This window comes from Rhinichthys klamathensis, unplaced genomic scaffold (genome assembly GCF_029890125.1).
Source record: "Rhinichthys klamathensis goyatoka isolate OS25496 unplaced genomic scaffold, OSU_Roscu_1.1 h1tg000040l_1, whole genome shotgun sequence".
NCBI lineage: Eukaryota > Metazoa > Chordata > Actinopteri > Cypriniformes > Leuciscidae > Rhinichthys > Rhinichthys klamathensis.
The window spans coordinates 15,535,041-15,549,736 of record NW_026606587.1 but is presented as its reverse complement, the minus strand read 5'-3'; the positions used below and the strand labels follow the sequence as shown (position 1 = coordinate 15,549,736).

At 41.5% G+C, this 14,696-nt stretch overlaps 1 protein-coding gene across 5 annotated transcripts in view; it reads right to left on the bottom strand.

The window, feature by feature from the left end:
• cacna1db (calcium channel, voltage-dependent, L type, alpha 1D subunit, b) overlaps window positions 1-14,696 on the bottom strand; it is a 145,712-nt gene that overhangs the window by 84,607 nt on the left and 46,409 nt on the right. For 2 of the 5 annotated variants that reach the window (XM_056246929.1, XM_056246930.1), the window contains exons 8-13: window positions 11,349-11,452; window positions 11,063-11,232; window positions 7,642-7,719; window positions 5,389-5,473; window positions 5,186-5,212; window positions 3,988-4,145 (exon numbers count right to left, since the gene is read on the bottom strand). In XM_056246929.1, coding sequence (XP_056102904.1) covers window positions 3,988-4,145; window positions 5,186-5,212; window positions 5,389-5,473; window positions 7,642-7,719; window positions 11,063-11,232; window positions 11,349-11,452 — 622 coding nt within the window. The remainder of the gene's footprint in view (window positions 1-3,987; window positions 4,146-5,185; window positions 5,213-5,388; window positions 5,474-7,641; window positions 7,720-11,062; window positions 11,233-11,348; window positions 11,453-14,696) is intronic. The other 3 variants (XM_056246933.1, XM_056246932.1, XM_056246931.1) reach the window with 2 other exon arrangements.

Below are 14,696 nucleotides of genomic sequence, written 5' to 3'. Positions count from 1 at the left end.
TTCTCGGAGATAATATCTCTCCTCAACGGCTCGCCATGGCCGATTCCGGAGTGGAGGGACCTTCTGTCCCAGGCGGCGGGCACAATATTCCATCCCAGGCCCGACCTGTGGAACCTTCATGTTTGGCACCTGATGGGTACCAACTGAGGGACACTGGGCTTTCGCCTGCCGTTATTGAGACTATTCTAAGTGCTAGGGCTTCCTCCACTAGAAAGAGTTATGCCAACAAATGGGGTGTTTTTGAAAGGTGGTGTGTTGTACATAATGCAGATCCGGTCAACTGCCAGATTGCTTCAGTTCTGGATTTCCTGCAGGAAAAATTATCAACAGGCACATGCCCCGCCACTCTCAGGGTTTATGTGGCCGCTCTTTCGGCTTGCCACGCCTTGGTTGACGGGGTGCCACTTGGGAGACATCCTCTGCTCGCTCGCTTCATTCGTGGGGCCAGACGACTGAGGCCTCCCGTAAGAACCAAGATCCCTTCATGGGACTTAGCTATAGTCCTAGAGGGTCTGGTTGAGACCCCCTTCGAACCTCTAGAGTCAGCGTCTGACAAACTTCTGACCCTAAAGATGGTTTATCTTATGGCTGTAACCTCTCTAAAAAGAATCGGGGATATGCAGGCTCTGTCAATATCGCCATCCTGCTTAGACTTTGCCCCAGGAATGGTGAAAGTGATTTTGCATCCTCATCCTGATTACCTGCCTAAAGTACCGTTTTCAGCTGTACATCCGGTCACTCTTGAGGCCTTCTGCCCTCCACCGTTCACAACGCTGGAGCAGGAGAGATCTCACAGACTGTGTCCAGTCCGTGCTCTTCAGGCCTACGTTAACCGTACTAGCCAGTGGCGTAAGTCAGAGCAACTATTTGTTTGTTATGGGGGCAGTAACAGGGGTGCTGCCGCTACTAAACAGACCATGTCACATTGGGTCAGGGATGCTATTGCTCTTGCCTATGAGGCGCGCGGCCAAGCTTCGCCAACGGGTCTAAGGGCTCACTCCACCAGAGGGGTCGCCTCCTCTACTGCTTTGGCAAGGGGTGCCCCCTTACGGCATGTTTGTGATGCGGCAGGCTGGTCCTCTCTGCACACATTCATATGGTTTTATAGTTTAAATGTTCATGCCACTCCGGGCTCTCATGTCCTTGAGTCAACATCACAAGCTAATGTCTAGGGCTTTCTTGCGTTCTTGTGAGCACACCTACACAACCGTAAGGAGTCCAGACACCGTCAAGCACGGCGGCATGGGTATTCTCGTTCCTAATGCGCTAAGCAGCGCAGCATCGATTGTAGCTTTTGAAAGGGAACGTTCCGGGTTACTTGACTGTAACCCTGTTCCCTGAAAAAGCGGAACGAGATGCTGCGCTACTTTGCCGTGCTGATGATGTCCCAGGACAGCTCTTCAGACAAAATATCCTGACGATGCACCTGCGGCTCATCTATTTATAGCCTTGCGGGTGCGCGCGAGTGTGCACGGGTGCACGGGGGCGCGCGACGATGACGTCACCGACCGAGGCTATATTACTTCCGGTCGATTCTATCGACTTGTTTACACACTATATTCACAGCGGGTCACGATTAAAGACGTTCCCAATGCGCTAAGCAGTGCAGCATCTTGTTCCGCTTTTTCAGGGAACAGGGTTACAGTCAAGTAACCCGGAACATTCTATTCACTCTTCTAATCATTTCAAGTTTGATTTTGACATGACAAAGAGGTAATATCTATGTGGATGAGTTTAATTCAGACTTTAATTCTCCTGACGTGACCTGGGGTGTTAATACTCCACGAGCTGCTGTAACTTTAACCGCAGGACAGTGTGACTTTAGAAAGAAAAATGGTAACACTTTACTATAAGGTTCATTAGTTAACATTAGTTAATGTATTAACTAACATGAACAAACAATGATCAATACATTTGTCTTAATTAATAATAATAATTCGTTACATTTATATAGTGCTTTTTCTGGGACCTCAAAGCGCTTCACATATGGAGGGGGAATCTCCTCATCCAGCACCAGTGTGCAGCTCCACCTGGATGAGGCGACGGCAGACATACTGCGCCAGAACGCCCACACACACACACACACCAGCGTACTGGTGGAGAGGAGAGTGTTGAGGAGAATCAGTATATGGGGATGATTAGGAGGCCGTGATGGACAGAGGCCAGTGGGCAGATTTGGCCAGGACACCGGGGTTACATCTCTACTCTTTTTCGAAGGACATCCTGGGATTTTTAATGACCACAGAGAGTCAGGACCTCGGTTTACCGTCTCATCCGAAGGACGGTGCTCTTTGACAGTATAGTGTCCCCGTCACTACACTGGGGCGTTAGGACCAAGCCATAGACGGTAAAAGAAATGGACACAGCGACCCCATGGACTTCAACGGAGAAAAGTGAAGTCAATTAGAAGCACTCACTTCCTGATTGCCAAGCGACTGCGCCGGCTCACACTGAGCTTGACGACGTAGATGTGACGTGAGAAACCTCTCTGACAGTTGTACGTCTTCTAGTCGCTGTGCCGAGAGGAATCTGAATCATTCCCTTCCGAATCTCACAGAGCCGGAGAGCGTGAGTATTAGCTGTCCATGAGAGTCGCGTGTTATGACGCAATCGTTAGCCTATTTTTACAAAAACTGCTTCTACAGGGCCATAACGTAAGATACAAGGTAATGGAGCCTTTTATACATTGTCGTGTTTCTTTAGAAATAAACAATGGACAAATGGAGTCTTTAAACGCCTCAGATGTAAAGTTATTCGCTGTCAAAGTGACGCCAAAATGAATGGGAGACAATGGAGTGCTAACAGCAGGAGAAGGCTTGCTAATCAATGGCGGTCCCCAGGGAGACTTCAGTTGGACCAATCGTGCCGCACAAGCCCTGAAAAGTGAAGCCCAAGAGTCTCGATCGCCCCCCCGGTGGCCGTTCCTAGTATAGCTCATAAACCCCGCCTCCCCGTGTTATTCAACGGCACGTGAGACCAACTAAACAATTAAATTAAACTTCAAATATCCTTTTTCCAAAGATGGTTTCTTTCATTTACGGTAGTTTATCACGCTGATGTTATTTCAAGTGTTTGTTTTTAAAATAAGTTTGTTTTTAGTTAGTTATTTGATGCGGTGGTGTGACGTCATGATTGACAGCTGTGATTGACAGGTTCTCTGAGCGAAGTAGTCACTGAAGCACCAACTGACTTTTTTTCGGGATCTTCGGAGGACTGAGGAGATTGGAGCTTTAAATTTAATATCTAAATTTCTATAATTAATTTTTAAAAAGTGCCGGAGCGTGTGATTGCGACTGATTCTGCGAGAGTGAGGGCGGGGCCTTGATTTCACGGCTCAACTTCCTGCTCACAACTGCGCATGTCTGGTGCTGAAATCGCTTCTGCGCAGACCCAAGTACAAGATGTCAGCGCCATATCGGGACACTGGTGGCTTCACTTCTGACCAATGGAAGAGAGCGAAGGGGCGTCGTCCATCTTTTTTTACAGTCTATGGTTAGGACCCACACAGAGCACAGGGTGAGCGCCCCCTGCTGGCCTCACTAACACCTCTTTTTTCCCAGGAGTCTCCCATCCAGACACTGACCAGCTCAGCTTCAGTGGGAACCAGTCTTGGGCTAAAAATCCAGCTGTTCATTGTTTGTTCATGTTAGTTCACAGTGCATTAAATAATGTTAACAAATACAACCTTTGATTTTAATAACGTATTAGTATAATACGTATAAAGTTATTATATTATTGAAATTAATATTAACTAAGATTAATAAATGCTGTAGAAGTATTGTTCATTCTTAGTTCATGTTAACTAATGTCAACTACTGAAACCTTATTGTAAAGTGTTACCAAAAAAATGTATGTCATATTTCATAATATTTGGGTAGTTTTATTTTTGTACTGTGTGTGTATCTTTTTTCTTTTCTTTTTTTGGAGGCGGCACTGCCTCCGTAAAGCAGAATTGGTTTGAGTGAGTGTGTGCTGTGTGTTCCTCACCCTGGACCTCTGTGAGCCAGTCGGCCTGGTTATAATGCTCAGATGATATCGTGAGTGTGTTGAGGAACACCAGCAGAATCACCAGCCAATAGAAGACGGTGGACTTCACCACAGCTCGGCACCTCCTGCGACAGAACCTGTTCCAGCCACGCCAGCGGCTGCAGAGAAGAGAAGCGATCGACCAGCACTGTGAGTGAAACATCCAGCTCTCATTTACAACTTTTTACAGTCGCTAGGACACATTTCTCAATACTTAGGTCACTTTTTCAAAACTCTTCACGCAGTGAGCACAACAGAAACTGTGAATCATGTATCAGTGCTTTGGCACAAAATGCATTCAATGACGACATCTTTTAAATTACATTAATTATTTTCTCACTTCGACACAACAACCGCTAAAACTCGGTGTAGCTACAGGCTAATCTGCACATGTTAAACTTAGGTTCAAGACAATAACATAATACAAAACTGAATAAGACAGCATTTTGCCATATTTCTACAGTAATATTGTAATGAAATATATTTTGAATCTAAAAATTAAATAGTATAAAAACAATTGGACCAACCACAGCTGATTCCTACTGTATCTGAGTCAGTTGATGGTGTGTATACACATTTTTGTACTTTGGAATTACTCCAAAAACATAAAATATATGCAGTATTGAAGCACACTGCGTCATGTCTAATTCATTCTAGTCACATATATTGCAGTGAATTCTAAACCCTAGAGAGGTAGAAGAAAGAAAGCCTTTACAGAGGAAAACACTGTATAAAGTTGTTAGTGTTTTTTAGGTCATTGTTTTGTGGGTGACAAAGTGTGTGTGTTGGCTGTCAACCTTTGCTAGTGTTCTGGAAGAATGTGTTGATTTGAGACATGTACGAAGTGATTTTGTAGTTGTAGTGCATGTTGAATGTGAACGAGCTGCTGTGCCGAGCTGAACGCTGGGTAGGAGAACTGTGTGAAGAGTTTAGAAAAAGTGACCTAAGTATTGAGAAATGAGTCCTAGCGACTGTAAAAAACTGTAATAAAATGCAACGCCCGTGAATGTGTTAATTTCAAACACAACCGCAAGCATCAAAGCGCACATATACACCGACATGCAAAATGATGAGGTGAAATGACATCAATAAGACAACAGCAAACACACATGCAAGACTGGAGCGGACTTCAGCTCTGAACACACACTGAGATACTGACCTGAACTTCGACTTTGACAATTTCTGACTGAAAAAGTGGAAAAAAAATGGCATCACTTCATGCCACACTACAAGCTGACGAAAAACTTCCAGGTGACAATATTAGAAATAAAGATACAAGAGCTGTGAATTTGTGCATTGCAGATACAAAAGTGCGTGAAAAACTTTGAGCTTTATGATTAGATGTAAAATTGGCTTGCTTACCAGACGCGTCCACAGCAGAAGATCTTCTCAGTCTCTTCTGGGTTCTCCATGTTCACAGATTCGTTCTCGCTTATGGGGACACTTGCTGCAGAGACGCAAGAAATGCACACAAGAGAGCCTTTTACACTACTGTAATGCAGAGCGAGCTACAAGCCATCGAACACGGGGGAGATTTGAGTTTACATCGTTTTAAATAGAGACTTTGGGCCCTATTTTAAGGATCTAAGCGCATGGTCTAAAGCGCAGTTAAAAAGGTTTAAAAACTGCACTTAAAATCCACTTTTGCTAGTTTAACGACGGGAAAAATGGTCGGTGCTCCCGGTGCATGGTCTAAAAGAGTCGTCTCTATTCTCTTAATGAGTAATGGGTGTGTGTTGTCTCTATTCTCTTAATGAGTAACGGGTGTGTGTTGTCTCTATTCTCTTAATGAGTAATGGGTGTGTTTTGTCTCTATTCTCTTAATGAGTAATGGGTGTGTGTTGTCTCTATTCTCTTAATGAGTAACGGGTGTGTGTTGTCTCTATTCTCTTAATGAGTAATGGGTGTGTTTTGGGTGTAACGTGAAATAAACCAATCAGAGTCTCATCTCCCATTCCCTTTAAAAGCCAGTTGCGCTCGTGCCATGGTGGATTCACTATTTACATGGAGGAATTTACAAGCGGAAAAACTGAATGCGTCTCCAGAGCGCAAACGGATCTGCTCGTGTGTGTGTGTGTGTTTGTGTGTTAGCAGCTCTGACTACCTCACACATACGCACTGAACATTTCAAAAACCTTTAGCCTTTTATGTCCAAACCGGAGTCGGACAAAGATCTACATCCAAAATCACATCTACATCCTGCAACAGAGCAATAACCAGGCCTGTGGGTAGTTTGGGACAGAGACAAGTAGGCCTAATGTCTAATAATATGTCATATACATTGAATATATTGTTATTATTATTGCATACTGTTTTATATTAGTGCAAAGAAAATACTTTTTGTTGCCATTTACACTTGTGTAATAGTATAATTAAATATTTGTGCAACACCCTGTGTACTGAAATGCCTTTAAGTTTTTAAGGTAACAAGCCGTGTTTCCATTACCCTTCAAATCGCGCGAATTGAAAACACGTCAATTTCACAAAAACTCCCATATATCACAAAAAAGTGTTTTTTTAGGTGAGGTTGTTTTCCAATTCGAAAAAGGAATATATCTCTGCGCTGTGGAACGACTTATCGTGAGAGGAAACATTTCTAAAAAAGGACTAAAAACGTTTTAGTCGCATAACATCAGTTAATGGAAAGGACGTCATTTCGCAATCGTTTTTAGAAAAATTATCACGAAAGTTTTGCGCAAATCTGTAATGGAAACACGGCTATAGATGTAGCTTGTCTGCCGATGATAATCCTGTGAATGTGTGAGATTCGTTAAACAAGTTTCAAGATTCACACATTTTTTCCAAAAAACTGGCAAAGCGTTAATGTTAGAGTAGTTCGTAGAATGAATAGAGAGAAGGGAATATCCACATATACCTTACAGATATCATAAAGCCCTATTAATCTCAGCCTGGAAAAATTTTAAATCCTAAAGTCCTAAATGTAGATTGGAGCTTATTTAACAAAAATCCCTCAATTGAATCATTTTGAGTCACACTTGGTGTCGTAATAACAAACAATACACCATAAATGTTGCCAGAGGTCTTTGGGATTCGATCTTGCTTATTCTTAAAGACTCATTGTCATTCACTTCCAGTTATTTTACCAAACCAGTCCATTATGCTGCTTGATATTTATTGTATCATCATAATCATAAACACAGTAGTTTGTAATGCAAATAGTTTTACCATTTACTGCACTTTATTTGTCAGTTTTTTTTTACCTATAGCAGTAAATTAATCAGAAATTATTCAAAGAAAATAACTTTACGCATTGCAAAATAAGGTGGATAGGTTATAAATGCTGAAAATGGTTGATTGTGACAAAAATGGTGTATATATATATATATATATATATATATATGAAAGGTACAAGTTTGATGAAGCATGCAAAGATGCAAAAGGTGAGAAACAAGAAATGTACATTTAATGTGAATAGACTTACTAAGAAACACAGTTAAACAACAAACACACGTGTTTACAGGGTTATTTGTGCTTTGTCTCTTACCACTATATTCAATGCATTGTTGTTTTCATTGAATATGTTGTTATGCATATGAGATGTGGGTCACACACACACACACACACACACACACACACACACAGAGCAAGATTTACCCTGGGTCTCAGTGGACTGACTGAACCAGCCAGAGTTTCCCGAGCTCTTCCCGTGGGACAGATCGCCCAGCGTCACCCCTTCAGTTCACATGCATTCAAACAGAGAACAGCTATGAGCATCTACTGCACACACACACACACACACACACACACACACACACAGCACTACAACACCCGAGACAGACCGGCAGAGAGACACAGAGGACAGGAGGCGGTTCGGAAGCATAATAAAGCATGACCAGTCCTTCCAGAAAAATAGTTTTTTTGTGATTGTTGCGGGTAAAAATCCTTGATTATGCGGCCCGGTTTCTTTAAAAATGCGATGGAAAATGCGGATATTTATGCAATTTTATGCGATGAAATTGCGGGAACTTGCAAAAACTGCGGTTTGATGAAAAAGTGATTCCCCAACACCCTGTTCTCACTAGGCTCCTACCTTACTGTAAAGAGTCATTTCTCATTACTTCCTATGATAAGCAAGCATAAACATCACAGAAAGTGCTGGAATATTTCAGTTCTCATCTTGTTTTATTGCAGACCTTAATAAACACATCAAACTTACAAAACATTGATGAGTCGAACAAGTTCTGTAGCTTTACAAAAGGAATATGCTACAACTTCTGTAAAAATTAATAAATGAAATATAAAAAAATAAAGTGTGCTCCTGTCTTACAGCTTTTCGATGATGTTCACGTCGCGTGATTACGTCACTGCATAACGTTCCCATGGCAACAGGGGGAAACGGCGGCTCTCGTGTGAGAAAACGCAACATTTTCAACTTTCTGCTCAGATATATGTGACTTTTTTGCGATGTAAATGCGAGGATTATGAAATCATGCAAGACCCGCATATTTTGCATGGAAATCTGCAATTTATGCGGCGAAAGTGCGGCGTATTTGAATACGACTTTGGCTGATTATGCACTGAATCATGTGATCGCATAATCGTGTTTTTCTGGAGGGACTGCCTAAAGAAAAAAACTGCAATCACACTTTCACTGCACAGCAGAGCTACACATATATTCACATAATAAAGAGGTTGCAAATAATTACTATTAATTATCAACAGTATCCATTATTTTTAAATATGGGTGGTAGATTTTCCATTATGGGGGGTTTCATCCATCAGTAATTTAACTCTTTTTTAATTTAACAAGCATATTTCGATCCGTGCGTTCGGCCTTAAAGTGACAGTAATAAACCTGATGCTGTCCGTCATTAATGCTATTTATTTACACAACAAAAGAAAAGAGAAAGTCATTCAATGCTCTTGACAGATTAAGTTTAATAGCTTTAATAAGGGTTCATAATTTTTAATTTATACAAATATGCAAATACTGTATGTCTGAATGAAGAATGTTGGATGCAAGTTGTTATAAAGAATGCATATATCATTAATTAAACAGAAGAGCGTGTTCTTGTTTCTTTATGAGAAGTGGCTTTATTTAATTTTAAGATAGATAAGGACATGTTATGTCACAGCATTTAAATCTGTAAAGTCTGTATTGCATGTTCAAACTTTAATATAGTTCATATTAACAGGTTAATGGATGTTTTCTCCAGGAGTATAATGAGTTCGGAAATGTATAAAAATGCTTAATTGATGCATTACAATTTGACTAAACCCATTAGATTAAAAAAATCGTATAATATTTAGTTGACTAAAACTACACTTAAACTAAAACAATTGATGACTAAAATATGACTAAATGGCAGTCATAAGACTATGACTAAAACTAAATCTATTTTATTTACTATTTATTTATTTTAATCAAATGTTTATTTACGTAGTTATTTATTTTTATATAAAATAAAAATAATTTTATTTCAACTGTATTAATTTATTATTGTTTCAACTGTATTAATTTAGTGTTTATATATTTATTTTTAATTAAATAAAATTTCAATTATTTATTCTATATATTTTAATCTAATGTATTAATTCATTATTTATTTAAATACAATTGTTTTTATTTTAATCAAATGTATTTAGTTAGATAGTTAATTTAATCTTATTTTATATATTTTAAATTGTACACTGCTTTTCTCTAAACTTTCCCATGGTCCCTCTAGCACTCAAAGCCCCATAACCTTGATTCAATATCTGATTCGCTGTCATTTATTTGCTCTCTTAATATTGGTATAAAATATATTATTTTATGGTATATATATTATATTATTATTATATTATTATAATTAAATGGTATAAAATAAACACAACCCACAGGTCGACTGCTTGAATGAACACACACTAAACTAAAAGTTTTGATGGGTAGAAGCATAAACTGAACGCTTAAATCTGACAAACATGGGATTGTTGTCAACATTATGATTTGATTCCAGTATGATCTTTGGATAGAACTGTTAAAGGGTTAGTTCACCCAAAAATGAAAATGATGTCATTAATGACTCTCCCTCATGTCGCTCCAAGCCCGTCAGACCTCCGTTCATCTTCAGAACACAGTTTAAGATATTTTAGATTTAGTCCGAGAGCTTTCTGTCCCTCCATTGTAAATGTGTGTACGGTATACTGTCCTTGTCCAGAAAGGAGATAAAGACATCATCAAAGTAGTCCATGTGACATCAGTGGGTTAGTTAGAGTGTGTTGAAGCATCGAAAATACATTTTGCTCCAAAAATAACCAAAACTAGGACTTTATTCAGCATTGTATTGTCTTCCGGTTCTGTTGTGGATCCGCGTTCAGTGCCGCCGCTGACGTGTGTCTGGTGTGTGTGTGTATTCTGGTTCTGTTGTGGATCCGCGTTCAGTGCCGCCGCTGACGTGTGTCTGGTGTGTGTGTGTATTCTGGTTCTGTTGTGGATCCGCGTTCAGTGCCGCCGCTGACGTAAGACGCTGCTGACGTGTGTCTGGTGTGTGTGTGTGTGTGTGTGTGTGTGTGTGTGTATTCGGGTTCTGTTGTGGATCCGCGTTCAGTGCCGCCGCTGACGTGTGTCTGGTGTGTGTGTGTGTGTGTGTGTGTGTGTGTGTGTGTGTGTGTGTGTGTGGACACACGTCAGCAGCGTCTTACGTCAGCGGCGGCACTGAACGCGGATCCACAACAGAACCGGAAGACAATACAATGCTGAATAAAGGCCTAGTTTTGGTTATTTTTGGACCAAAATGTATTTTCGATGCTTCAACACACTCTAACTAACCCACTGATGTCACATGGACTACTTTGATGATGTGTTTATTTCCTTTCTGGACAAGGACAGTATACCGTACACACATTTACAATGGAGGGACAGAAAGCTCTCGGACTAAATCTAAAATATCTTAAACTGTGTTCTGAAGATGAACGGAGGTCTTACGGGCTTGGAGCGACATGAGGGAGAGTCATTAATGACATCATTTTCATTTTTGGGTGAACTAACCCTTTAATGTGTGCAAATGCGTTTCAGACAGATAAAAAAATGACGTACGGTTGCGTTTGGCCTCCTGATCTCCCTCTTCATCATTATCAGGGTCGATGTCCTCAGCTTGTGTGATCCAATCCAGATATCCCTTCAGATCCTCTTCAAGCTGCTGTTTCTCACGCAGTTTCTGGAAATCTCCACGAGCCTTGGCCTTCTCGCGCTCCTTGGAGAACTCGCTGCGGTGGACACACACAGACAAACTCATTCACATGAATGCCATTTTTAAAGGTGTATCTATGAAAATGGGAAGTACAGAAACTGATTGTGGACAGCATTTAATAATATAACTCACCCACTGAGAACTCCCAGTACTAGATTAAGGACAAAGAAGGAGCCGAAAATGACCAGACTGACGAAATAGACCCAAGGCAACTCAAAACCCATGGCGTCATTCATCTGAAACACACAACATCTCTCGCATTAACTCACGTTACCGAATCCACCCTGATGTACAAAACTACGGCAACAAAACTGGCCAATTCTGTCTGAGTTTCCTATAAACTCTACTTCAGTCTCAACTGCTAATCATAAACACTGAAACCTAAAAATGATCACATCTAAATTAACGTTTTTTATTCAAGTAAAAATATTATTTGATAATATTGCTGAATCAACCTAAATACTTTGATATATTCCAACAAAATTGGTAATTGTTACCAAAATTGGTAGAAAAAAAGACAATTATTATTTCTGAGTGTCTTGTGTATGAACAGGTGGAGTCTTATCCGGCTTGATGTATTATATGAGCTCCAGTCTGGCTTTAGAGCTGCATATTCTACCGACACCTGTCTCAGGCCCTGTCCACACGCAGACGTGTTTAACTGTAAACGTACACATTTTGTATCGTATTGGCGTTTCGTCCAGACGGATCCGGCGTTTCGGGACACTGAAACCGCTATTTTTTTAAACCGGGTCCCAGAGTGGATAAATCTGAAACCGACACCCTTGCGTTCTCGTGTGTACGGCCAATCCGTACATTTTGTGACACGATGATGTCATCACACCACGTGTCAGCATTAGTCACACACACCGCTACGTCACACGTAGCAGCAACAACAATGGCGGACTATATGCTTGTGTTCGCGCTGCAGAAGATCCTGAGCCTATTCGCTTTACTAAAGCACACTCTTCTGCTCCTGCGGGGAGCAATCTTCATCTTCGCCTTGCTGTCGTGTGGGGTTCGTATCATAGACAGTAAAAGAAATGGACACAGCGACCCCATGGACTTCAACGGAGAAAAGTGAAGTCAATTAGAAGAACTCACTTCCTGATTGCCAAGCGCACTGCGCAGACTCACACTGAGCTTGACGACGGAGATGTGACGTGGAAACCTCTCTGACAGCTGTAAGTCTTCTAGTCGCTGTGCCGAGAGGAATCTGAATCATTCCCTTCCGAATCTCACAGACCCGGAGAGCGTGAGTATTGGCTGTCCATGAGCAGCAGCAGGAGCAACTTTATGACTCTCTATGGGCTTCTCCCTTGACTTTATGCCTCCACGTCCCCCGATTGCCCGTGAGCTTCTACTCCTGTCTGTACGGTAATTTCTCTACTGTGCGACAGAGAGTCGAGTGGTTATGACGCAATCGTTAGCCTATTTTTACAAAAACGGCTTCTACGGGGCCATAACGTAAGATACAAGGTAATGGAGCCTTTTATACATTGTTGTGTTTCTTTAGAAATAAACAATGGACAAATGGAGTCTTTAAACGCCTCAAATGTAAATTTATTCACTGTCAAAGTGACGCCAAAATGAATGGGAGTCAATACGCTGATTTCACGCAGCCGCCATTTTGAAATCGAAAGCGAGGCTCCGGTGGGAAGAACCCTGGAAGTACAGATAAACAACAATGCCTTGGACTACCAACCTGAAGCTGCTGCCGCGATTTACACTATTGGATGTTAATATCCAATATAGGACATGTATATAGTTCATTCCTGCTTCTTTTTTTACTTTCTGAATTATATATTTAAAAAAATATATTTATAAATGAATTTCACTGTATATAGTCTAAAGTATGAAAGAAATGTATGTACATTTTTAGAATAAATAATTTCTACATTAAACACAACAATACTAGCCTAGAAATCTAGACGCACCCTAGCGGCAGCGAGAATTATTTCGCAGCCAGTGTGGTCTAGCAACTCTCCATAGACGTTTTAGCTGAAAAAAACAATTTCTGGTCAGGCCAATCACATCGTGTATAGAGTCGGCGGGCGGGCTTAACACAATGACGGCAGAGTTCATGACGTTCCGCGTGATTTCCATAGGTGATTTCCCTGCTACTTGAAAACAATGAAGATGCAGCGGTCTTTCGAATCGGCTTTGGCCGCGACTCTGGAGGACTTGGAGTTAAGAGAACGTCACTTAAGTCATTCTTAAAAAAGGAAGATGTGTTCGGAGTTTTGCCGACCTGATACGGCAAAGTTTAATATATCAATTAGCTCCGCTGGTGGAAAAACGCATGGCACTCACTCATCCACAACCGTTCGTTGCTCTGGTTGGTTGTAGCGCTATCCTATTGCGTGCAGAGGGATTTTGAAAGGTAACCGTTTATCCCGCCCCTCGGATTGAGTCATGTCAATGGAGAGTTCCCAGACCTAACATCTTGATGTAGGTCTGGCATGCCAGGCTACAACAATACGCCATCGCATTCGTGACTCTCCTATGATTAAAGGCGGCACTTCCGGTTTCATTCCCACCGGAGCCTCGCTTTCGATTTCAAAATAACGGCTGAGTGAAATCAGCGTATGGAGTGCTAACAGCAGGCGAAGGCTTGCTAGCCAATGGCGGCCCCTGGGAGACTTCAGTTTCCGGCTGGTGGATTACACCCTTGGTTCGTATGTAGAGCGCAAGGTTATCGCATCCTCCAAGTCCTCTTCTCCTTGTTAAGTGTATCTCTGTGGCGGAACTACAGCGCCACATACTGGTCTGGCATGTATACCACATCGGTTTCAGTCGGTTTCGTGTGTACGCATATTTCTTGAGACAACGCCGTGTTAACGGAAAAAAATTTAGAACAAGGAAAAAAAAGATCGGATAGGGAAAGCTCTGGCTTCGTGTGGATGCTACTACCTGACCTGCAAAAAGCATTCGATACTGTGAACCACGAGATTTTGATTTCTAAATTACAGTGCATGGGTTTTAGTAACTCAGCACTCATATGGTTCACTTCTTACCTAACAGATAGGACTCAGGTCTGTGATGTTAAGGGGACACTCTGAGTATAACATGCGGGGTGCCCCAGGGTTCGATCCTGGGGCCCCTGTTATTTTTAGTATATATAAATGACATATCAGCTGCGGTGGTCACCGTGATTTTGCCAAGTAAGACATGTTCCTGGATCAACATTCCTGTCCCAAAATGTAGTCCTTACCCAATCCCTAAACCTAACCCTACCCATGAGTTATCCCTAAAATCAGAGGGTAATGATAGGTGGATAACAATGATGTGTAAGTACTTCACCCTGGTTCTAAGCCTAAACTTGACATAAACTGTAAACTTGTCCCTCAAATCTGATTGGTTGATTGGAACGTTGTTCCTGGATCAACAAAGATGTTGATCCAGGAACATGTGGTACTTGGCGAAATCACGTTCACCCAGCTGGTCTATGGTGCAAGGTGCTATTATATGCTGAGGATT